Genomic DNA, 25,655 nt, shown 5'->3' on the forward strand with positions numbered 1-25,655 from the left:
ATGAAATGTTCTGTCTCCAAAAACAGATATTGCTTCTCTTTTAGAAAAATATTCTTGGCTGGGTCCCTGGAACTTTAATTAAAATCCCAATTGCTCTTTAAAAAACGTTATTGCATTTCAGACAGCTTGAACGTGGAAAAGAAGGCCAGAAGCCAGAGCATTTGCTGGCGGGTGGCAGGGACTATGTGGACAGGGCCAGGTCTGCCTGAGCAGCCTGTTGGTCTCTGGGGATGCCCCCTGGGGAGTGGCCTGCTACTCAGTGAGGCAGGTCCTCAGCCCATCCCTGCATCTGCAGGTGATTACCCAGAGCAGGCCCAGGCTTTCTCACAGTGTCCTTGACCTCGTCAGGATTGTTATGAACACAAATCTAACGAGATTCGTTGCTAACGAGAGAGCTCATCTGCCTTGTTTAGTTACTAAGGCACTGGAGTGTGACCCTCGTGGGGACAGGAGTCACCCTTGTTTAGTTCCTGCTGAGGCCTTGCCACCTAGCCCAGAATGTGATAGGAGCAGCTGCTCAGTAAGAACTCGGGAGCATCTGTGGAGGCCTGTGACATGCTGGGTACAAGGGATACAAATGTGACCGGTCCCTGTCAGCAAGGGGTGTGTGGGCAAGTGAGGGCCTTCAAGGCCAGTGGACTCTCATCATGAGTCACTGTCTTGAGGACTTGCAATGTGCCAGGCATTTTCCAGGTTTTCTCTCTCAAAATAACCTGATAAAGTAGGTTTTTGTTTGTTTGTTTGTTTTTCTATAGAAGAGGAAACAGTATGAGGAAATTTTGAGGAAATAATTAAATAAACAGGGAATCCTACCTTCCAACTACGCTCTGTCTCCAGTATCTATGCATGGAACATCTGAATATTTCTGCTCTTCCTTATGACTTTGTCCTTCAAGGTCAAGTTTTCTGGTGCTCTTAATGAAAGGAAGGAGAAAACGTTTGTTTTTAAGTAGGATCATTATAACACTTGGTTGCCTGAGCTCTGTCTTCAACTCACCATCAAGAGTGGGTTCTTTCTGCAAGGGTGAAGGTGGGTGAGCTTGCAGGACACAGACTGGCCTGTGCTAAGGTGGAGTGGAGGTGCACTGGCCACCCCAGGACTGCCTGGCCACACCCTCTCTCGCCTTCCCTGAGGAGTGACCTGGGGTGTCTCTTCACCACCAGAGACTGAGGAGTAGGGCCTGGAGAGTGTTCTTGTGACCACCACAATCCATGCCCACTTGACATCTCTTGAGGTCCCCATCTGAGGCCCCAGTGGGGTCTGGGGCTGAGGCAGTTGTTTAAGCCCTGGACATTGAGAGTTGGCAGTTAATGTTTTCCTCATTCTGGGGACTCCTCAGTGGGCCTCCCATGGAACAGCATGGAAGCTCAGGCCTGTGTGCACTGGGATTGGCGCCCCAGGTGGGAGGCTCATCTCCACCAGGTTTGATTGGCAGATAGGTGACTCTAAGTAATAAGAGGTCAGAGGTTAGGGATTCTGCATTCAGGCTTGCCCTTGCACAGGGGTCATGTACCTTGTGGCTTGGATGTGAGGTGTTTGAGTGGATTGACTGGGTGCTAACTGTAGGAAGGTGGGGTGTGGCTGGAGGAGGGGGGCCACTGGGGGCTGCCCTGGAAGGGTGCATCTTCCTATGGACCCCACCTATCTGCTTCCTGATTCCTATGAGCTGAGCTGCTGTCCTCCACCACACCTTCCCCATGATGTGCTGCCTCACATGAGCCCAGACAAAGGAGTGGGCAGACCATGGACTGACCCTCTGAAACCATGAGTCCCACATAAGCTTTTCCTCTTAGTTGTTCTTGTTGGCTGTTTTGATCACCGTGGTTGTGCACATGTGCAAACTCTTTTTGCCCAGGCACCACATGGCTTCCAAGTACTTGACTTTGCTGGAGAAGGTGCTCCTGTGTGTTTGGCAGAGTAATCATAGACTTCGACCTGCCCTGCCTTCCCACCCCACAGAAAACCGAGGCCCAAAGAGCTTCAGAGAACAAGCCCAGGGGCCTGGCTTTCCTCTGCCTTCAGCATTGGCTTCCAAACCCACTCAGCACCTCACAGACCAAGGTTCTGGGTCAAACCGGTGAAGCACGGCCTTTCCTGCACTAGACTGGAAGTGTGGCCAGCCTGAGCTTCTGAGTGGCTGAACCTTGAAGGCAGCGGCAGGGGCTGTGCTCCTCCCTTGATGGCCTCAGGGCTTGGTGTCAGTGTCTTGCTTTGCAGCTGCCCCTGCAGGGTCGGGAAGAGGAGTTGGTCAGTCACTAGGAACTTTTCCAGTGCACATGTGGCTTCCAAGCACCACATGGCTTCCAAGCACGCAGGGTGGGCTGGCAGCGGGTGTGGGCATTCCCGAAAGGTTCTGCTTCTGCTCCGGGAGCCCACTGTGGCACTACCAGACCCTGGCACTGTGCCCTCCACAGCACCAGTGTCTAACTCAGTAGATACCTGCTGAGTGAAGGGGAGAAGCAAACACAGGGGGAGGCGAGAGGAGCCTGGACTAGGAGGCCCAGGTGCTGGAACACGAAGCCTGGTGGGGCCTCGGGTGATAGGCGATAGGCGATATGCATATCGATCGGGCCTGGAGGTGACCTGGCTTTCTCCAGCAGTCTGGCCATCAACTCGCTGTCAATAAACACAGACACTGCGCTGCCCTTGACCTCAGGAGTTAAACTAATAAACAGCTTAATTGGTCCTCATTAATTCCACTTCTGATTTACTGTAGGTAAACGTGGCCTTGGAGAGAATCGCTCCCAGGTTCCGCCCAAGCGTTTTAGCCTCAGCCTCCCACAGGTGATCTGTGGCGAAGCAGATGAGAGGGCTCCCCTCCTGCCTGCCAAAGACTGCACACTTGCTGCTGGGTTCAGGCCAGAGGGCATTTGCAAGGCCGTGTGGTGGTGAAGCCACACACGTGACAGTCCAGTGTTCCTCATGGTGACACTGTCCTTCTCATTACACTGAACATAGACGGCAGGCGTGATGCCTGCCCTCCCACTCTCTATGGTTTGAAGTTCTTTAGGAAAGGTGAAGCTCACATAGATATCATGAGCCTATTTGCAAGTCTCAACAGAGCTATTGTCTGGGGAGCTTAATTTGCTAGAGCTCTTTCTTCCTATCCTTAATTATGTATATACTTAATGACCGAACCCCCTTCTGCCTGCTCAGCGCTTGTATGACACCACTTCTCTTAGTGCCACCTGATGACTCACGGCTCTCCCTTTTTACTCTCCTTGCTTCAAACTCTACACTTAAATATCAATACTCAGTTCAGCTTTGAGTATTAAGACATTTTTTTTTCCTCTGCTTCCTTGAAGAGCCGTGTGCAAGCCTTTTCACATTTATGTGGACCAAACAGTGGTGGTTTTACATGAGAATGAGAGCTCTGTAAGTAAATCCATGTATTTATATGTCTAAGGTGCATTATAAAAAGGAGCAATAAATTTAGAGTTCTACATAAAAGAAATTAGATTTTCCAGTTTACCTCTGCAGTGGGATTAATAAAATGGGCAACAAATAGCTGACAGAATGATCCATTTGAAGTTTGGAAAGGCATCTGGGAAGCTGGCTGGAGGAGCCTTTCCATTTTTTTCAAACAAGGATTTCTGTTAATTTTTGATGTAGCCCTGCTCCTGAATGCCTGTTTGGAAGCAAGCTCCAGACTGCTACCTACCTGCCCATTTCTGCATGGCTGAGCAAATTCACCGGTAAATCCCAGCCTCTCCTCATTTCCATCACTGTGCGTCTCCAAATTACAGAGAATCCATTCCTGAGCTGGACAGGTGCCAGAAGTTTCTCATCCCGCTGTCGGTGGCTGTCTTTTCCTCTCCCGTCTTCGAGGCTTTCTGATTCCTGGAGTGAGCTCGACTCAGAGGTTCCCAGCCTCTCCCTCGCCTGGCATTCCCCCACAGTCACATCCAGCTCGGTGATTCAGAGGACGACGTGTGGCAGCTTTTGATTCTCGTCTCCTGTTACCTGCAGGTGTTCCAGAAACTTCAAAATGCGTCTGGTAACGTATTTGCTTCTCTAAACATGCCACCTCAGTATGCGTTTTATGCAGCTGATGATTATTTTTTAAAAATCAATCTTTTGAATAGCGTGCCTGCAAATAAGAAAAAAAATGTCAAGGCGAGATTACAGGGCAGCGGGGGTGATTACTGGTCAGGTGCGTGTGGCATGCGTCCTTGATCATGTCGGCATGTGTGTAAATATGTATTATTTATGTACACATACATGTGCCCAGGCAGATTCATTAAAGAAATCTCATTGAAAGCAATACTTTTACTGTACACCAGGTTTTCTAATCTGATCTGTAAATGTCTTACATGTCAGCAGCAAGTACAGGAAAACCACATTATTTTAAATTCATGCAAATGCTATGTTTTAGATACCTATTTAAAAAAATCTTTCTTTCTTAAAAAAATGATGATGATTTGGAGGCGATGGGAGGGGGAGTGGTGGTGGCTGATTTTGTGAATTTGGAGAAAAGAGTTGCCTTCCTGCTGCCAGAGAATCTCTGCCCCATAACACCTGTCTTCTTAAAACTCAGGGATCACCCAGGGGAAGAGACGTGGCTCTGCTTCAGAGTCACCCCAAGGGACACAAGCTGTAATGTAGGTATTCTAGATGATTGAACATAGGTAGATGGGGCAGATCTGCTGAAGCCGAAGCCAGCTGTGTCGCCCGGCTTATGGAAACCACATCCACACTGTGTCAGGATGCACATGTGTTTACTGAAGTCCCACAGAGCAGCTTGAGAGTGCAGGCTCATAAATCACAGGACTTACTTGCCAGTGTTGGGTGCTAGATTCTAGAATTAAGAAATTACTTAGCAATTAATAGCGCACTCAGCCTCCCTGGTCTTGGGGAGATTTACAATCCTTGAGACTTGCGCTTCTAGCTAGAGATGACTGATGGAAGATTCAGACTTAATTGCTATTTCAAATGCTTAATGTGCAAAGATGCTTGCACTGCTTTATTTAAAAGACTTCTTTGGAAGAATATGCATGTGTGTTTCTAAGTGCCATGTGTGCCTGTTGTGACTGCAATGTGCTGTGTGCTCCGGAGAAGTGACTAGGCTCAAGTGCTGCTCACCTGTGTGACAGAAACTCGCCTTCTTGTCCTGAGATGCAGCAATGATCTTGCCTTGCATTGTGCTCTTGCCTTTTGAGATCAATGATTATTAATTGTTGCAAAGATGAGAAAACAATGTGGTGAGACAGAGTCCACAAAGTAGGTTGAATGAGAAGTTTTCTAAGAAATTAAATGAAATAGATTTTCACAAGTGATTTTTCTAAATGTATAGGGGTGTTGATATTTGAAAATGCAAGCATCGTAAATACTAATTTCTAAGTGGAGCAGATTAGGTTAATATGAATGTTGTCTAGCACTCCTTTGCTATATTTAAAGTGAGGCAGTAAATAGGCTAATTATTTTATATTGGCTAATCATTACTTTTGCTTCATGGTATTGATTATAAAACAAACTATTGATTTTGATTTGCTTTGAATTGAGGAGGATTGCAAACTTCAGTGGGAGAGTTCACTGAGTTGTGGCAATAAAACTGAGTATTTTTAAAAGTCAGTGTGCAAACTCCTTTTCCTTTTTATTGTGCAAGAGCTCATGTTGTACCACATCCAGAGCTGTGTGTTTGTAGAGGACTGTGTATTTTGAAAAATCGCATGACTCTTAATGCTGATTTTTCTCAAGCACATTCAATTCACAATCACTAAGAGGTTCACTGAAGGTGCGTGTCCAGCTGTAGGGTGGCTCCTGGAGAAGCTGCTGTGTTTGGAGCCCTGGAGAACCTGTGCAGCCATTCATATTACACATGTATCTTGCTCTGGGCATAACTGATTTCTGCTTTAGGTACTATTCATTTCCAATATCATAAGCACACCTCATAGTGTTTCTTATGCAATGTCGGAATCTTGCCTTTGAGTGTAAATGTCTTGATCATGATTTCAAATTGAGTGGGTAGATGGCTGAAGATTTAGTAACCCTTTTTTTGTACATGTTACAAGTGCATTAATGCATATAGATATGCATATGCATTAAGATACATAAAAGCATTCCTTGTGTTCAAGTACATTACAAAACACTTTGCCTTCCTTCTGAAGTTGGCTATTTTGTTTGAAGTTGGTTTAATAGGCACAAAAAGAGGTTTTATTTTTCTGAGCTTACCTAGTCCTGTGGGGTGGCAGGAAATCATTCAGCACTATTTTATAAGAAATATTATATGAACTAAATAGTGAAAAGAAAGAATGTCACATTTACCATCTGTCTCTAATTATGATTTCCCACTGGTTTTTAGATGCAATATAGACCAGGACTTTATTATATAAAATGGACTTATGTCACTCTCATACCTAAAATAATTGTCAAACACTTTCCCACATATGTTTCCCTGTTAGGTGACTTAGGTTGTCTTAGCAAACATTCTAGTCTTTGTGGTTCACAGATAGATTGAGGATATAAAGATATAATTTGAGGGCTGACCATACATCCAGAGCTGAAAACAGTCATTTAAATGGGCATTTACTATGCCTTACATTTTGGACCTGTCTCAGCCTTGGGACAAAAGGGAGCACTGTCCCTGCTATTTCACCATTAATGATGGCTTGCAGAGGCTCAGTTGCCTTCGGCTTGGTTTGAAACTTACATTATTTCCTTTTCTGTTCTGCCTTGTTTCAAAGTGACACCATCTCTGGGGTTTACAGTTGTGTGAGGAGGGCAGGCTGGTCAGGAGCACTGCTGGAGAAGATGGACCTAACCCCGTCATGAAGGAGATCTCTAGCAGGACTGATGGCGGGGAGAGGAATGGGCACGGTGGTGGGTAGAAAAGTCAGATGGGAAGAAACAAACCCAGCAGGAGACAGGAGGGATGACTTGCATGGGGAAGAGGTGCCACAAGGGGACCAGGTCGAGAGATGGAGAAACAAATTGCAGGGTGAGTTTTAAAGGCCCCCCGATTAATCTTCATCAGCCTTATTAAATACTGTGGAAAATTCTTTGAGCAAGTGAGCATTTCTTCTATTTTATAACTGAAATGACTTCTGAAACAGCACTTCTGTGCCATCATTTTAGAGAATATTTCTAGAGCATTTTCTGTGGGCAGCTCTGGGAGGGCCCTGTTCTGAGTACCTCATGGCAATCCCCTGGTCCTCACTTACTTACATTCTCACTTGCATACTGCTGAGGAAGAAGCTGAGTGGCTGGGAACCAGGGGCCTGCCTATTGTGGTGCTGCCAGGAGCTGGGGCCACCTGTGCCCTGGAACCTGGGCCTCACTGAGCCGCCAGTCACTGTATCGCTAGCCCCAGGTCCAGACCCAGGTGGCTGTTAACTGGGCTGTTATCTTGGTTCTCTGGGAAAAGACACTAAGACAGAATTAGTAAAGTTTCTAGGAGACTAAGGATGAAAGGTGGGAATTAAACCCAGACAGGGAAAGCCCTGGACTGCAAGGTGGGTCTGAAAGCCCTGGACTGCAAGGTCCCGTCAAATCCTGCGATGACTTTGCAAGGACACTGCCTGTTACAGCAGCAGAAGTGCCAGGGCTTTGCCTACTGGGCACTGCCTGGGTTCCCAGGAGGCGGCGGCGCTGCTCCACCAGTGAGCGCATCCTGCAAGGCCTGCAGTGGGGCTGTCAGCTTAGTGCTCCTCCTCCAGCAGGATGGCTGGTTCTTTTTTGAGGGGAGGCCTGTGCCATGCACCTTCTTGGCTGTCAAGGTAGCATCTCTACTCCTGCTCTCTGGGGATGCAGGTTGAGGCAGGCTTAGCTCCTGTGGTGCAGAGCTGTGCTTGCTCTTGGGGTCATATGGAAGCAGACTGGGCACCCTCCAGCCAGGTGCCCTGCTGCATCCCCCAGCTCCCAGAACCACCCATCTCTTCTCTCTCAGGTGGACTCAACAGCTTCTTGGTGGGTCCTCCTCTCTTTAGCTCCTCCCTGCCACCTGATCTGTGTTAAATGCAGTCCTGGGTTATAATTCCAATATTTAACCTCTTCTTTGGTTTCCTAGAGCCTGGAGAAGGGTTCCAAGCTCTGTTCTGCAGTACCTGGGGGCCGTGCAATACCTGATTGTATGGCCAGTCTGAGCCCCAGGTGGCGGCACAGTCAGGGCAGCAGTTAGGGGTATCAGAAGTGTTTACCTTTGTATTTAGAAAAGGCCATTTTAAATCCTGGGATTGAAGGATTGAGAGGAATCTGTGGAGTGGAGAAGATTTGCTAGGAGGAGGAAGCAGAATTGGGTGATTTGGGTGTGATTAGAGGGAAGGAGCGGTTTGGCTGAAATTTGGAGAATAGACAGAAAATTAATGGAATGTATTCCCAGAAAAGTAAATTGCAGCTCATAAAAGAACTACAGCCATGGGGTTTAACTTTTCCCAAAGGATCTGAGCAGAGAGGGACATGATTGAAAGGTCAGTCTGAAGGTGAAGGTGGCCACAGAGTTGAGGCCACAGCGAATGAAGGAACGGAGGCAGTTAGAAGGGTAGAGACCACTTGGGGCCATTTTGTGATGACAGGTGAGAAGAGAGGCATCTTGGGCTGCTATGTGAAGGATAGGAAGGGTAGGAAGAATAGGAAGTAGGGGTGAGTAGGACTTTAAGTTGGATTGCGGGAAGGGTGAGGGGATAGTGCTCAAAAGGACTTGGAGGTTTGAGTTGGGCAATAGTGCCTGGCATGTGGGAACAGGAATGGACAGAGGCTCTGATTGAGAGACGGTGACAAGGGAGCAAGAGGTGGCCACAGATGACCCAAAGAGTGCCATGTGAATCTCCCACTGTCTCCTCACTTCCAGCCCTGCTTCAGGGTCTCACTAAGTTGCTGAGGCTGGCTTCAAACCTGTGATCCTCCTGCCTCAACCTCCTGAGCCACTAGGATTACAGGTGTGCGCCACCATGCCCAGATTGTCTGGTTTTAAGTTTACCATTATTTACAGATTTTGTCCTTAAGCTTTTCAACCAAAGAGGAAGGCATAGAAAACAAAACTAATGTTCACAGACACCAACAATTCAGACAAAATTTAGGCACAAAATTTCCTAAATTCAGCTGCAAAAGCACCTTTCTTGGATCCATGTAATTTCCAGCAGACAGTTTGAGTGAATTACTATTATTATACTGTATTTTCCAAGGCGTTGTCATGGCTCATGCAGACCCGATCCTGATCAGCTGAGGCTGAGGGGTCTGGCCATCTAATTGGAGACCTGTCTCTGAGGCAACACTGTCATCCTGAACTACAAACACCTTCTCCTGGAGGGAGTGTGAGGCACCGTCTGCTGCCCCCTAAGCAGGGACAATGCTAACAGATTTAACAGGAACAGAAACAAAGACTGAAGCCTTTTCCAATGAAGCTTTGTACCATGTAGGATTGTAATGTGTAATTGAAACCCAGTTTTTAATAAAAGGGAATTACAGCAAAGCCCTGATGCTAAATAAGCTTTAGCCATAGCAAAGAGTAGTACGTTTTATAAAGATCTGCAATGCAATGTGCGGAGCTTACAGCTAATATTTAATTGCCCTTAAAACTGAACAGCATAATGGTCAAATTTGCATATTCTCCCAGGCTGTCATATTTTACTGTATAGTGCAGAGAAACACTTAAAGGAACATTTCACTGGCATCCATGGCGTACGAAGAGAACTCTCAGCACCAGAGACAGTAGCTCAGTCATAGGGCATTTGCCTAGCATGCATAAGACCCAGGTTCCAGCCCCAGAACTGCAGAAAGACAAAACAAAAGTGAAAACCTCCAATGTTTAAGAGCTGAATCAAATCAACACCCCCAAGCCCACTGACCCACGGTGCACACTGCCTTGTGCCTCAGGCTGACAGTGGGAAGGCGTGGTCTGGTGGTGAGTTGTTTTGGGGTGGTTTTTGGTGGTCATGGCAGATGTGATACATAGTAACCAGGGCTGCCAGGCTCAGAAGCACAGGGTCTGCACACACTCTGCCCTCCAGAGTATGCAGAGGCACAGGCTGGGAGTGAGAATTCTCAGCTCCAGATCCAGAGAGGGATGCTATGTTTCCCCTGATTCATCAAAACCAAAGGAAGGAGGCACTGTGATAGTTGGCCTTTCATCACTATGGCAGAATACCCAACCAGAGCCAAATGGAGGGCAGGGAAAGGCTGGTTCTGACTCATGGCTTCAGAGGTTCAGTCCATGGTTGGCCGACGCCATTGCTCTGAGCCCTGGGTGAGGCAGAACATCAAGGCAGAAGGGCATGGTGTAGGAAAACAGCTCAGTGAGCAAGCAGAGAGAGCACTCCTCACCAGAGGAAAAATACACCCCAAAGGAAGGTAGTGACCCACCTCCTCCAGCCACACCCCACCTGCCTACAGTCACCACCTAGTTAGTCCTATCAGGGGATTAATGCACTGACCAGGTTAAGGCTCACAACCCAACCATTTCACCTCTAACCCTTCTTGCATTGTCTCATACGAGAGTTTTTGCTGGACACCTCATATCTAAACCATAACAGCAACGTCACAGAGCTCATAATCTAAACATTTCACCTCTGAACATTCCTGAATTGCCACAGGAGCTTTCCAGAGACACCTCATATCCAAACCAAAGCACCCTGGAGCATGAAAAGGAAGGATCTGTTTATGTGGATTATAGTGATCAGTGCTTCGTCCTTGGACTTCAGGTAGAGGTACTCAGAACATGCTTGGTCTTCATGGTAGTAGGGTGAGGCGGGCGCCACTGGGCACTCCCATGATGGTCTAGTAAGGTGGGCACTACGGGGCACTCCTGTTACCATCTAGGGGTTCTGGGTTCATCCTCTCTGCAAAAACAAAGAGGAGGACACAGAGATTGAAAGAACAAACAAGGCTTGTGGTCGGAGCAAATGACCATTTATTGAGGAACAGCTCTGCGTATTTATCGAGCCAGGGGTGGTTTGACAGTTGGCATGGGTGCTTTTTGATTGGAGGGTAAGGATCAAGTGAGCCAGCAGGGCTAGTCTGATTGGTGGGTAGGATCAGGTGAGCCAGCAGGGCTCTGATTGGTGGGTAAGGATCATGTGAGCCAGCAGGGCTCTGATTGGTGGGTAAGGATCATGTGAGCCAGCAGGGCTCACCATTGGATGGCTCTTTTTGGGGGATGGGGAAGTTAGTCTTTGGAACCGGGTTGACTCCCAGCAGCGATGGCAAGCAAGCAGCGGGTTTATTGCAAAAGTGATAGTAACAGACTTCTCAGGAGTCTGAGTCTGGTCCGGAGTTTGGGTCTGTTCTTTTCTCGGTCTCTGGAACTTGCTCCTTTCCTCACCTCTCCCTGGCCACGCCCTCCTCACTGATGTTCACTGGTGCCCCCACGCTGTGTCCACTCATCTGTTTTAGTTTTTCTATTGGATCCCCTGCTTAGGAGCACAAGTTCGGAAGCGTCTGTCTCATGGGGTCCCCTGATTGGGTCCCCCACTTATATCCACGAGCATTTTTGTCAACCAGGAAGTCGCCCTCATCAGAAGACCCCCTCCATGCTCCTTCGTTCTGGTCCTGCCTGCCCTTCTCCCCGTCCTCTTGCCTGCTCCCCTCTTCATCCCTCACTCCTGTGATGGTCCAGTGAGGCAGTGCTCCTGGTGGTCCCATCTTTCAGGTGAGGAAGCTGTGGCTAGAGAGGTGGTGGGGTTTTTCATGGCCATACAGGCTGATCCAGGAGTGCACCTCACCTTAGAGCCAGGCAGGGCTGTGGGCAGAGAGGCGCGGCTGGCGGCTCCCTGAAGGCTCTTCTCTGAAGCAGCAGGTTTATTGCCAAAGTGACAGTAACAGACTTTGCTGCTGCTGCCGAGTGTAGACCTAGCCCTGAACCTCTTTTTAGAGACTTGCTCACTGAGATAAAGATGGCTTGCTGCCAAGTTCTAGGGGTGCGAGTCTCTGCAGAGGGCAGCCCCCTGCTTGTCCTCATAGTCTGTTACTCTTTTTTTTTTTTTTCTTTTTTCTTTTGGTACTGGTAATTTAACTCAGGGGCACTTAACCACTGAGCCACATCCCCAGCCTTTTTATATTTTTATTTAGAGACAGGGTCTTGCTGAGTTTCTTAGGGCCTCGCTAAGTTGCTGAGGCTGGCTTTGAACTCGCAATCCTCCTGCCTCAGCCTCCTAAGCTGCTGGGATTACAGGTGTGCACCTGACTGTGTTACTCTTTTTAAATGGGCTTTGCTGGCATTTGAACTGGGAGAACTTGATCCTGCCTTCCACTTTGTCCACACTGGAGGACTTGAGCTCATGAAGATGGGAGAAGGCAAACTGGCACTGTGTGCTCCACAGTGACATGCCTGTGACTAAGTGTCATGAACATTCCAGCTGAGCAGCACACTGAGGAAGGATGGGTATGGTGTTACACAGCCTCTTGGGGAGCTGCCAGCCAGCAGGGAGGACTCCTGCTTAGCCCCTCAGGTGCCCCATTCTACAGTCCTTCTTGTCTGTGAAATGGGCACAGTGACACAGCGCCTACAGAGGAGCATAATATGGTGTGAATGCAAGCTTTGAACCAGGCATGCCTGTGTGCCAATCCTCCCTCTGCCCATCTTGGCGTGGAGTGGTTATTTAAGCCTGTGATAAGCTCATCATTAGGAGCACAGAGACAGAAGGCACAAGTAGGCAGGGGCTCCTGACTCTGGACCCAAACTTACTAGGTTCAAATCTGAGCTTTATCCCTTTTAGTGGGTGACCTTGGGAGGTTGACTTACATTTTCTGTGCCTTGGTTTTCTCACGTGTACAATGGGGTTTAAAAACACCTTCCCTATAGGGATGCTGGAAGAAAGCCGGTAGATGTCTGAAGCGCCTTCACAACAGTGCCTTGTACACAGGAAGACTCCATGGCTGCAAACCCTCTCTCGTGGAATTTAGTTCTCTTCAATTTTGCTGCTTCTTGCATTGAAGGGTATAAGGATTCGATTCACAGGACACCTCCACACAGGCCTTTGCAACGTCTTGTTTTCCGAGGCCTATTTATCTTATCCAGTGTTCACTGAATCACTGGTATTCACACCTCACAGTGGTAGCTTCTTGTGTGGTGTATACCAGCTACTGGCCAAGGTGGGGCTCTCACATGCCAAGGAGGAGGGGAGATTAACACAGCCACCTCTAGATGGCAGTTTGCAGTATCTAGCAACATTTTATTTATTATTAATTAATTAATTCTAATTTGTTAAGTATGATAGCAGAAAGCATTTCAATTCATATTACACATATAAAGCACGATTTTTTATGTCTCTGGTTGTACACAAAGTAGAGTCACACCATTCGTGTCTTCATACATGTACTTGGGGTAATGATGTCCATCTCATTCCACCGTCTTTCCTACCATCTGCCTCTCTCTCCCACTCCCTCCCCTTTGCCCTATCTAAAGTTCCTCCATTCCTCCCATGCTCCCTCCCCCATCCCCATTATGGATCAACATCCTCATATCAGAGAAAACATTCAGCATTAGGTTTTCGGGGATTGGCTAACTTCACTTAGCATAAGATTCTCCAACTCCATTCATTTATCTGCAAATGCCATTATTTTATTCTCTCTTAATGCTGAGTAATATTCCATTGTGTATATATGCCACAGTTTTTTTTAACCCATTCATCTACTGAAGGACATCTAGTTTGGTTCCACAATTTAGCTATTGTGAATTGTGCTGCTATTAACATTGATGTGGCTCTGTCCCTGTAGTATGCTGATTTTTAAGTCCTTTGGGTATAAACATAGGAGTGGGATAACTGGGTCAAATGGTGGTTCCATTCCAAGTTTTCCAAGGAATCTCCATACTGCTTTCCATATTAGTTGCACCAATTTGCAGTCCCACCAGCAGTGTATGAGTGTTTCTTTCTCCCTACATCCTTGTCAACACTTATCATTGTTTGTATTCTTAATAGCTGCCATTCTGACTGGAGTGAGATGAAATCTTAGAGCAGTTTTGATCTGCATTTCTTAAATGCTACAGATGTTGAGCATTTTTTTTCATATATTTGTTGATTAATTGTATCTTCTCTTGAGGAGTGTCTGTTCAGTTCCTTGGCCCATTTATTAATTGGGTTATTTGTTTTTTTAGTGTTAATATATTTGAATTCTTTATTTATTCTGGAGATTAGTGCTCTATCTGATGGATGTGTGGTAAAAATTTGCTCCCATTCTGTAGGCTCTCTATTCACCTCACTGATTATTATTATTATTATTTTTTGCTGAGAGGAAGCTTTTTAGTTTGAATCCATCCCATTTATTGATTCTTGATTTTATTTCTTATGCTATAGGAGTCTTATTAAGGAAGTCAGGGCCTAATCTGACATGATGAAGATTTGGGCCTACTTTTTCTATTAAGTGCAGGGTCTCTGGTTTAATTCTTAGGTCCTTGATCCACTTTGAGTTGAGTTTTGTGCATGGTAAGAGATAGGAGCTTAATTTCATTTTGTTGCATATGGATTTCAAGTTTTCCCAGCACACTTTGTTGAAAAGGCTATCCTTTCTCCAATATGTTTTTGGTGCCTTTGTCTAATATGAGATAACTGTATTTGTGTGGGTTTGTCTCTCTGTCCTCTATTCTGTACCATTAGTCTACAAGTCTATTTTGGTGCCAATACCATGCTGTTTTTGTTACTATTGCTCTGTAGTATAGTTTAAGGTCTGGTATAATGATGCCATCTGCTTCACTCTTATTGCTAAGGATTGCTTCTTCTATTTCTATGAAGAATGTCATTGGGATTTTGATTAGAATTGCATTAAATCTGTATAGTGCTTCTGGTAGTATGGTCATTTTGACAGTATTAATTTTGCCTATCCAAGTACAAGGGAGATCTTTCCATCTTCCTAAGATCTTCTTTAATTTCTTTGTTTAGCATTATGTAATTTTCATTGTAGAAGTCTTTCATCTCTTTCATTAAGTTGATTCCCAAGTATTTTTTTTTTTGAGGCAATTGTAAATGGCATAGTTTTCCTAGTTTCTCTTTCAGAGGATTTTTCACTTATGTACAGAAATGCCTTTGATGTATGGGTGTTGCTTTTATATCCTACTACTTTGCTGAATTCATTTATTAATTGTAGAAGTTTTCTAGTGGAATTTTTTTGGGTCTTCTATGTATAGAATCATATTGTCAGCAAATAGTGATAACTTGAGTTCTTTTCCTAACCATACCTCTTTATTTTCTTTTGACTGTCTAATTGCTCTGGATAGAGTTTCAAGAACTATGTGAAATAGAAGTGGTGAAAGAGGGTATATCTGTCTTGTTCCAGTTTTTAGAGGGAAAGCTTTCAATATTTCTCCATTTAGAATGATGTTGGCCTGGGGCTTAGCATAGATAGCTTTTATAACGTTGAGATATGTTCCTGTTTTCCCTAGTTTTTCTAGTGTTTTGAATATGAAGGGGTGCTGTATTTTGTCGAATGTTTTTTCTGCATCTGTTGAGATGATCATATGACTCTTATCTTTTAGTCTATTGGTATGATGAATTACCTTTATTGATTACGTATATTGAACCAAACTTGCATCCCTGGGATGAACCCACTTGATCATGGAGCACTATCTTTTTGATATGTCTTTGTATTTGATTTACCAGAATTTTTGCATCTATGTTCACTAGAGATATTGGTCTGAAGTTTTCTTTCTTTGATTTCTCTTTGTCTGGTTTTGGAATCAGGGTGATATTGGCTTCATAGAATGTGTTTTGAAGTGTTCCCTCTTTTTCTATTTCATGAAATAATTTGAGGAGTATTGGTATTAGTTCTTCTTTGAAGGTCTTGTAGAACTCAGCTGTGTATCCCTCTGGTCCTGGGTTTTTCTTGGTTGGTAGGCTTCTGATGGCGTTTTCCATATCCTTGCTTGAAATTAATCTATTTAACTTGTGTATATCATCCTGATTTGGTTTGGGCAAATCATATGACTCAGAAATTTGTTGTTGTCTTTGATATTTTCTATTTTGTTGGAGTACAGATTGTTAAAATCATTTCTAATTGTCTTCTGTTTTTCTGTAGTGTCTGTTGTGATATTTCTTTTTTCATCATGAATGTTAGTGATTTGAGTTTTCTCTCTCCTTCTCTTCATTATTTTTTTTCAAAGAACCAACTTTTTTGTTTTGTCAATTTTTCAATTGTTTATTTTGTTTCAATTTCATTGATTTCAGCTCTGATTTAATTATTTCTTATCTTCTACGGCTTTTGGTGTTGATTTATTCTTCTTTTTCTAGCGCTTTGAGATGTAATTTTTTTATTCATTTTACTTTATTATAATTACCAGTTCTGAAGTGTGTTCAACTTTGCAAGATCAAATGTGCTCACATATGTCAATTAGCTGTTGAAATATTTCTTTTTTAAAATTTTTAAAATTTATATGACAGCAAATGCATTATAATTCTTATTCCACATATAGAGCACAATTTTTCATATCTCTGGTTGTATACACAGTATATTCATACCAATTCATGTCTTCATACCTGTAATTTGAATAACAATGATCCTCACATTCCACCATCATTAATAACCCCATGCCCCCTCCCTTCCCTCCAACCCCTCTGCCCTATCTAGAGTTCATCTATTCCTCTCATGCTCCTTCTCCCTATCCCACTATGAATCAGATTCCTTGTATCAAAGAAAAATTCAGAATTTGGTTTTTGGGAATTGACTATTATTACTTAGCATTATCTTCTCTAACTTTATTCATTTACCTGCAAATGCCATGATTTTATTTTCTTTTATTAAAAAATGTGGCATATGTACACAATGGAATATTACTCAGCAATAAAATAGATGTAATGTTAAGTCATTTATTTGTTGACTGTTTAATTCTTTTAAAGAATGAACTCCATGCAATGAACTTTTCTCTTAGTACTGCCTTCATAGTGTCCCAGAGATTTCCATATGTTTTATCAGTGTTCTCATTTACCTCCAGGAATTTTTAAATCTCCTCTTTGATATTTCTTGCAACCTATTGTTCATTCAGTAGCATATTATTTAGTCTCCAGGTGTTAGAGTAGCTTCTATTTTTCATTTTATCATTGACTTCTAATTCCATTAAGATATAATAGAATGCAGGGTAGAATCTCAACTTTTTTTGTATTTGCTGAGAGTTGCTTTGTGGCATAAAATATGCTCTATTTTAGAGAAGGATCCATGTGCTGCTGAGAAGAAAGTGAATTCACTCATTGATGGATGAAATATTCTTTATATGTCTATTAAGTCTAAGTCATTGATTGTAATACTGAGTTCTATAGTATTTTTAATTAATTTGTTTTAATTAGTTATACATGACAGTAGAATGCATTTATGAAATTTGATATATCATACATAGATGAGATATAATTTCTCATTTTTCTGAGTGTATATGTTGCAGAATCATATTGGTCATGTGGTCACAGTTTTACATACAGTATTAATGTCTGTTTCATTCTACTATCTTCCTATCCTCACATCCCCTCCTCTTCCCTCCCATCACTTCCCTCTACCTAATCAAAGGTAACACTATTCTTCTCTAGTGCCTCCTGCCTTTTTGTGAATTAGCATCTGCATATTAGAGAAAGCATTTGGCCTTTGGTTTTGTGGGATTGGTTTATTTCACTTAGCATGATATTCTCCAACTCCATCCATAATTGAAAAATGCCATAATTTTACTTTTCTTTGAAGCTGAGTAATATTCCATTGAGTATATATACCACTATATATATAAATCCATTCATCTATTGAGGAACACCTAGGTTCATTCCATAGTTTAGCTACTGTGAATTAGGCTATAAACATTGATGTGGCTGTATAACTGTAATATACTGATTTTAAGTCCTTTGAGTATGAACTGAGGAGTGGGATAGCTGGGTCAAATGATGGTTTCATTCCCAGTTTTCTGAGGAATCTTTATACTGCTTTCCATATGGTTGTACCAATTTGCAGTCCCGCCAGAAATGTATGAGTGTACCTTTTCCCCCCCATATCCTTGCCAATATTTATTGTTTCCCATACTCTTGGTCATTGCCATTCTGACAGGAGTGAGATGAAATCTTAGTTTTGATTTGCATTTCTCTAATTGCTAGAGATGTCGAATACTTTTTCATATATTTGTTGATCAATTGTATCTCTTCTTCTGTGAAGTGTCTGTTCAGTTCCTTAGCCCATTTATTGATTGGCTTATTTGGGTTTTTTTTTGGGGGGGTGTTAAGTTTTTTGAGTTACTTATATACCCTAGAGATTAATGCTTTATTGGAGATTCATGTGGTAAAGATTTTCTCCCAATCTGTAGGTGCTGTCCTTACAGTATTGTTTCCTTTGCTGAGAAGTTTTTAAATTTGAATCAATCCCATTTATTGATTCTTGATTTTACTTCTTGCACTTTAGGAGTCTTGTTAAGGAATTCAGATCCTAGGCCCATTTGGTGAATATTTGGCCTATTTTTTCTTTTATTAGACACAGGGTCTCTGTTCTAGTGCCTAAGTCTTTGATCCACTTTGAGTTGATTTTTGTGTAGGGTGAGAGATAAAGGTTTATCTTCATTTTGCTACATACAGATTTCAGTCTTGCCAGCACCATTTGTTGAATAGGCTATCTTTTCTCCAGTGAATGTTTTTGGCACCTTTGTCTAGTATAAGATAACTGTATTTGTGTGGGTTTGTCTCTGTGTTTTCTATGCTGTGCCATTGGTCTACAAGTCTATGTAGATGTCAATACCATGCCATTTTTGTTACTATAACTCTATAGTATAGTTTAAGATCTGGTATTGTGATGCCTCCTGCTTCACTTTTCTTGCTAAGGATTGATTTAGGTGTTCTGGGTCTCTTATTTTTCCAATAATTTTTCTAGAACTAATAAAAGAATTCAGTAAAGTAGCAGGATATAAAATCAACACCCATAAATTAAATGCATTCTTATTCAATGAGTCCACTAAAAGAGAAATTAGGAAAACTACCCTATTCACAATAGCCTCAAAAAAAAAATACCCAGGAGTCAATCTAACAATGGGTGAAAGACCTCTATAATGAAAACTACAGAACATTAAAGAAAGAAATTGAAGAAAACCTCAGAATATGGAAAGATCTCCCATGCTCCTGGATAGGCAGAATTAATATTGTCAAAATGATCATACCACCAAAAGCATTATACATGTTTAATATAATTCCTGTTAAAATCCCAATGACATTCTTCATAAAAATGTAGTTTCTTTGTTTAGCTTTTGTTTGAAGATCTATCCAATGGTGAAAGAGTATTCATGAAAAGTTATTGGTTTCACAAATGTTAGGGATATGATGGTAGGAGAAGGGAGAGAGAGAAGAGTGTTAAAATCACTCAGAATTATTGTATTGTGATCGATTTGACTCTTGAACTTGAGAACAGTTTGATGAATGTAGATGCTCCATTGTTTGTGGCATATATATTTATTATTGTTATGCCTTGTTGATGTATGGTTCCCTTAGGCAGTATGAAATGTCCTTCTTTATCTCTTTTGATTAACTTTGGCTTGAAGTCTACTTTATTTGATATAAGGATGGAAACCCCTGCTTGTTTCCATAGTCCATGTGAATAATATGTTTTTTCCCAATATTTCACCTTCAGTCTGTGAATGTCTTTTCCTATGAAATGAATCTCTTGAAGGCAACATATTGTTGGGTCTTTATCTTAAATCCAATCTGCCAGTCTATGTCTTTTGATTGGTGAGCTTAGGCCATTGACATTCAGGGTTATTATTGAGACATGATTTGTATTCCCAGTCATATTTGTTTATTTTTGCTATTTAACTTGACTTTCTCCTTTGATTAGCATTTCCTTTAGTGTAATACTCTCTTTGCTGGTTTTCATTGTTGTTTTTTGTTTTCTCCTCATGGAATATTTTGCCGGGGATGTTCTGTAGAGCAGACTTTCTATTTGTAAATTCTTTTAACTTTTGTTTATCATGGAAGGTTTTTATTTCATCATCAAACCTAAAGCTTAATTTTGCTGGATATAAGATTCTTGGTTGGTATCCATTTTCTTTCAGAGCTTGGTATATGTTGTTCCAGGATTTTCTAGCTTTCGGGGTCTGGGTTGAAAACTCTGCAGATATCCTAATTGGTTTCTGCCTATATGTAATCTGATTCCTTTCTCTTATGGTTTTTAATATTGTCTCCTTATTATGTATGCTGTGCCTTTTCATTATAATGTGCCTTGGTGTGGATCTGTTGTGGGTTTGTACCTTTGGTGTCCTGTGAGCCTCTTGTATTTGATTTTTGCTGGGAGCCATTAGCCAAGTAGGTATGACAATTTCCTTGCCAGCGTACCCCATGTTGCAGTGACATTGAATGTAGGTGACCTTGCTCAAGGACCAAGGCGGATTAGGGCATTCCCGGTTTAGGTTCCAGGTTTAAGGTTTAAGATTATTCCTGCTGGGAATAGGGCGTATCCTGCTGCCTGAGTTCCCCTTGAGTTCTCACGGGATTCAGAGTATTTTTTGGGAGATAGAAGCCCAGTGGAGGTGATTTTGGGCAGAGAACGTGGATTTGGGCAGAGAACGTGGATTTGGGCAGAGAACGTGGATTTCCCCAGAACGTGATTGTAGACGGCTGGTGTGAGTTCGGGAATAAAGAGTTGCTGTTTGAATCTACAAGCTGTGTGGTGGCTCGTGATTGTGTGCCCAGCCAGACTGCGGCATTTGTGCCCAGCCAGACTGTGGCAGATTTTCCAACTTATTCTTCATGTTTGGAAAACTTTCTGATATTATTTCATTGAATAGATTGTTCATTCCTTTGGTTGTAACCCTATGCCTTCCTCTATCCCAATAATTCTTAAATTTGTTCTTTTGATGTTATCCATTCTTGAATGCTCTGCTCACGGTTTCTTACCATCTTCACTGTATGGTCAACATTCTTTTCAAGATTATATATTTAATCTTCATTGTCTGAGGTCCTGTCTTCAAGTGATCTAATCTGTTGGTGACACTTTCTATTGAGCTTTTATTTTGGTTTATTGTTTCTTTCATTTCAAGGATTACTTCTTTTTGTTGTTTTGTTTTCAGAACTTCTATATCCCTATTGAAGTAATCTTTTGCTTCCTGAATTTGTTTATGTAGCTCTTTATCAAAATGATCTTTTGCTGCCTATTTTTGCTCTCTTATATCATTCATTAATTCACAGAACATTTTAATTACATACATCCTTCTCTGTCATTTCTTCTGTTGTACTGGCCATGGATTCTAATAATGTAATATCTTGATTTGTTGGGGGTACTTTCTTCTTTTGTTTTTTCATGTTGTTTGTGTATCTTCCCTTCTAGCCCTGCAGATCTGAGGCTTTATAGTTTTTACCCTATAGTCTTATAGTGTCCCTGCAGGTTTCTAATACCTCTCCTTTAAGGAGGAGAACAATGTGAACAAACAGTATACAATCTTAAACCAAATAGCTGCTGTGAAGACCTTTACAGTTTTGTCACAATGTAGAGAAATGGTGAGTTCAATTATTATCAACAATATAAAGAGTAGGTTTGCAAAAGTGACTACAGTTTCTGATGGTGGACAAAAAATCAGGGGTGAGGTATAGGATGAGATATTGAGGAGATAGGAGGTGCGGATAGAGAGTTATTAGATTTTAAAAGGGTGAAAGAGGAATCTAAAAACGTTGGTTAGTAGCAGGAGAAGAGAGAGAAAGTGATTTTGGGGAGACAAGTAAGTGGGAAGACAGTAGATACAGAAAACAAACTAACATATATATTAAGAAAAGTAAAAACGGGAGATAAAATAATATACAACACCACTGTAATATACTATTCAGACATCCCAGTCCTTAATAGTCCAATTCATGAAAAGTTCTTGGTTTCACAAATGTTAGGGATATGATGGTAGGAGAAGGGAGAGAGAGAAGAAGAAAAATCTCGAAGGAAAATACAAGGATTGTTTTTGTTCAGTATCAGTATCTTTCCAGCTTACCTTTTCATCCAGTATGTGGGGTCTTCTGTTGTTTGCTGGTATCTCCGCCCTCAGGATGCTGGAGGTTATTAGGGTGTGAGGGTTGCTCCAAGGATCCCCTTTGGGGCCCCCTAATGTAATGTGGGTGCCTGGTCTTATGTCCTTACATTGTCTGTAAACCTCGCAATTCCTGGTCTCTGATTTAGTCTCTAAACTGTATCTCACTCATCCCTCCCTCTCTACTTCCCAATCAGGAACCTTTCTCTCCGTCGGTCTTGTGGGATGCATTCTGGGGGCTATGCACCTGTTGCAGAGAGCTGTTTTATATTGGGCAGTTCAGGCGCAGTTTTGTGACCTGGTTTTGCAAGCTGTGGACCTGCTGTATAGCCACAGGCACCGTGCTGGGTTAGTGGCTGCCAGGGAGAGGGGAGTTGGGGACTTTTGGTGCCTTGATATTGCTTCTAAGCCCCAGCAGTGTTCCAAGATGGAAGTTGCCCCAACTCAAGGTGGTGATGAAGGAGTCCCAAGATAGGAGGTAGCTGCTTTCAGCGAAGGGGTGTCAGGGGTCGGGTGAAGCTGGGCGGTGGCATTGGGTGGTGTGTTCAGAGATGCTGCTCTGTGGCATGCAGTATTGTGGCTGGTGGCTGTCTCCAGATCCTGTGCAGTGTCCCCAGGTGCAGTCTACTATGTGTAGGGGACTGCAGCAGTAGTTGCAGTGCCCCAAGATGGAGATGACCGGGGGAGCCCCATGTTGGTAGATGGGGGTCCACCTGGGAGTGGTGGCCAGAGTTCCTGCACATGGGCAGTGGCCGGCTGTCCTGCATGGGAGCAGTGGCTGGGATTCCTGTGTGAGTGGGAGGCCAGGAGTCCTGCTTGGGTGCTAATGCCTGTGGTCCTACTGGGTTACCCAGAGGACCTGTGTGGACGAGTGGCTGGGATTCCTGTGCTGACCCCGAGACCTGGAGTCCTCAGCACAGTGGCCGTATTTCCTGCACAGGAGCAGATCTCGGGGGTCCTCTAATCACTCGTAGAGAAACAATATTCCCACTACTTGTTGCTCTGTGTCCTAGAGAGTCACAGAATGCAGCCTCTCTCTAGTCTGCCATCTTGGATCCCTCTCTATCAACATTTTAAATGCGCATTTCTATTTTATAAAAAAATGTTTTTGGACGTTGATAGGCTTTTATTTTATTCATTTATTTATATGCAGTGTTGAGAATCAAACCCTTTAACCTATCATTTTACTTCTAAGAATTTTATAACAGGTGTGCTCCCAGAACTCAACCAGACATGTGGTAAAGTTGCTGCAGCCTTTTTTGTGATATTAAAAATCTGCAAACAGCTAAATATCCACCCACAGACAAATTCTTAAATAACTTTGGTATATCCATGCAGGGGAATATGGCAGAGGGGAGTGTAAAGCTGCTGGAACTGTGCACATGACTACAAAGAATGGTGCAAATGTACTTACAGGAGAAAAAAAAGCATTTTCAAAGTAGTCTTTATGAGCAATATTGCTTGTGCTAAACAGGTGTGTATTTACATTCATCTGCTTGTACCATCCTAGGAAAATTTCAAAATATCTGTGAGAAGCCTTTGGCTGTGTTTGCCATTGGGAAGGGGAGACACGTGCCTGGTGAGCATTCTGCCCGTTGCTTCTTGGAACCGTTTGAATGTTTACTCAGGGGCCTGTGTTGCTTTCACAACTCCAAAGAGCCAATTTTAAAAAATGGGCAAGAAAATCCCTTTCTTCCCTCAACCCCAAGATGTTGGATTTTTCAAGATTCATCTTTGTGCCACTGTGATCCTGAGCCTTGGTGTGGCTGGAATAGTCCAGCCAACAGCCCCCTTCAGTTACAGAACGTGTGTTGACTTGACCCAACCTCCAGCTTACTCCTGGGTGCAGAGGCCAAAATGACTAAGGAGATGTTCTAACGTCACGACACAGGAGAGAAGTCCTGTGGCCAACATTCCTGGTGTGGGAACGTTGTGTACTTGGAGAGAAGCATTGAGTCAAAGGTGTAGATGGGAGCAGGCAGCACTGGGTCCATAGCTTTTCCTTAGGGCTCATCCTTCCTAAGCCTGGGGTGGGGTCACACATGGGACTTCTTTGGAGGGAATGTTTCTGGCTCTTTCTAAAACCCCTCACTCAGTCTGATGTGGCAAATTAGATCATACTGCAAATTTTTAAAAAATACTTATTTTTTAGTTGTAGTTGGACCACAATACCTTTATTTTATTTATTTATATGTGGTGCTGAGGATTGAACCCAGGGCCTTGTATGGGCTAGGTGAGGGCTCTACCGCTGAGCCATAGCCCCAGTCCTGCATTTGGGTTTTGAGGGCAGAAATTTGCTCGCAGGGACAGTCAGGTTCCCTGCCTTTCTTTGTTCCTCTGAGAGTGCTTACTCCTAGATTGTCCTGGCTGATGCTCACAGCTGAGCTGTGAGGACAAGGTTGTAAACTCCTTTTCTATATGCTGGGCCCTGGGGCTGGCAAAGATTGGGCGGCAGGTGGGGCTGTGTGGAGCTGAGAGCACCGGGCCCTTGGCCTGTCTTGCTGACCTGCCCTCTGAGCCAAGGACACAGCTGTGTGTGCGGTCCCTCCTGTGGGGTGAAGTTGTTTAGCATCTTTTGGAATCCACCTGGACTCTGGTCTAGGGATCCCAACAATGGCCAACGGACTTTCCCCTCAGAGTGAACTTAAATGGTTACCATGTCCCTCATCAAATCCAGGTGGAACTAGTTTCCCATTTGGTTCCGCCTCTTACTGCCTAGGTAATCTTGGGAGCATTTCCCCCTCCCCTATAAAATAGCTTCCATCTTCAATCTTGTCTTCCAGGGCTGTTACAAATTGACATGAAATAATGCATGAAGAGTGCTTGGTGGAGTGTGTGGTACACAGCAGGGGGTCAATTAAAGCCAGCAACGGTGACAGTGAGATGTCTAATCATGTAATAAGCTAGAGTCAGGTCAGCAGAGCAGATGGTCCTGACAGGGCCAGGCTTCCCACCTGCAGGGACAGGCAGGATCTGCATCATAGAGGGAGCACCAGTTAACCTCTTTCTTGTGGAGGGGACTCCCCTGAAGCCACAGAGCACCAGGGCAGGCAGAAGTCATTGAAAACTCCTAAGCCTGGTGCTGGGCCTGGTTGTCCCTGCTGAAGGTGTCTCCAGCTTCCCAGCACTTTTCAAGTTTATAGTCAACAGTAAGAAGAGCTGGATAGGAAGGGCCAGATCACCCAGGGCTGCATCACCAGGGCCTCCTTCCCCAAGAGCACATCCCTCTCCACACAATTTGCCTCTGTCTCCTAAATCTCTACCTCTTAAATCAGATGGTGGGGAGACTCTGAGAAGCCAGAGCTCAGAATCCATATGATGAACAATGAAGGGTCCATCTGCTATTTAGCTTCAAAGTACCTTCTCTTCTTTCAAGTTTTCAAAAATTATTTTTCTGTACCACACAGTTAAGTCCTACTATAGAAGATACACAGAATCAGAACAGAAGAAAATTTAAATCCTTAGAAAGAAGCAGCATTCATGGTTTCGTTTTGGTCTCTAGTTATGGCAACTTTTATAGATAAACAGTTATTTTAATAAAAACTGTAAGCAGTATTCTTTCAGTTCATGACTTCTCAAACCTAACAATGTACACCATGTTCATCTTTCCATGTCAATCAATACTTTCCTATAACTTCATTTTTGGGGGTTGTATAGTAGTACTTTGTGGAATAGATAGTCCAAAACTTAACTAAATCTTCTAATCTTGAATGGTTAGATCATTTTATTCTTGCAAAAAAAAAAGTCATTGTCCCAATCTTTAGTTTTTTTCTCTAAAATA

General features: G+C 43.3%; 1 protein-coding gene across 1 annotated transcript in view; it reads left to right on the forward strand.

Moving 5' to 3' along the window:
- The first annotated feature begins 3,414 nt into the window (after positions 1 to 3,414).
- Iqcj (IQ motif containing J) overlaps positions 3,415 to 25,655 on the forward strand; it is a 116,296-nt gene continuing 94,055 nt past the window's right edge. The window contains exon 1 of the mRNA XM_048794652.1: positions 3,415 to 3,997. Within this exon, the coding sequence (XP_048650609.1) occupies positions 3,989 to 3,997 (9 nt within the window). The 5' untranslated portion in view covers positions 3,415 to 3,988. The remainder of the gene's footprint in view (positions 3,998 to 25,655) is intronic.

This window comes from Marmota marmota, unplaced genomic scaffold (assembly GCF_001458135.2).
Source record: "Marmota marmota marmota unplaced genomic scaffold, marMar, whole genome shotgun sequence".
In the NCBI taxonomy this organism is placed as follows: domain Eukaryota; kingdom Metazoa; phylum Chordata; class Mammalia; order Rodentia; family Sciuridae; genus Marmota; species Marmota marmota.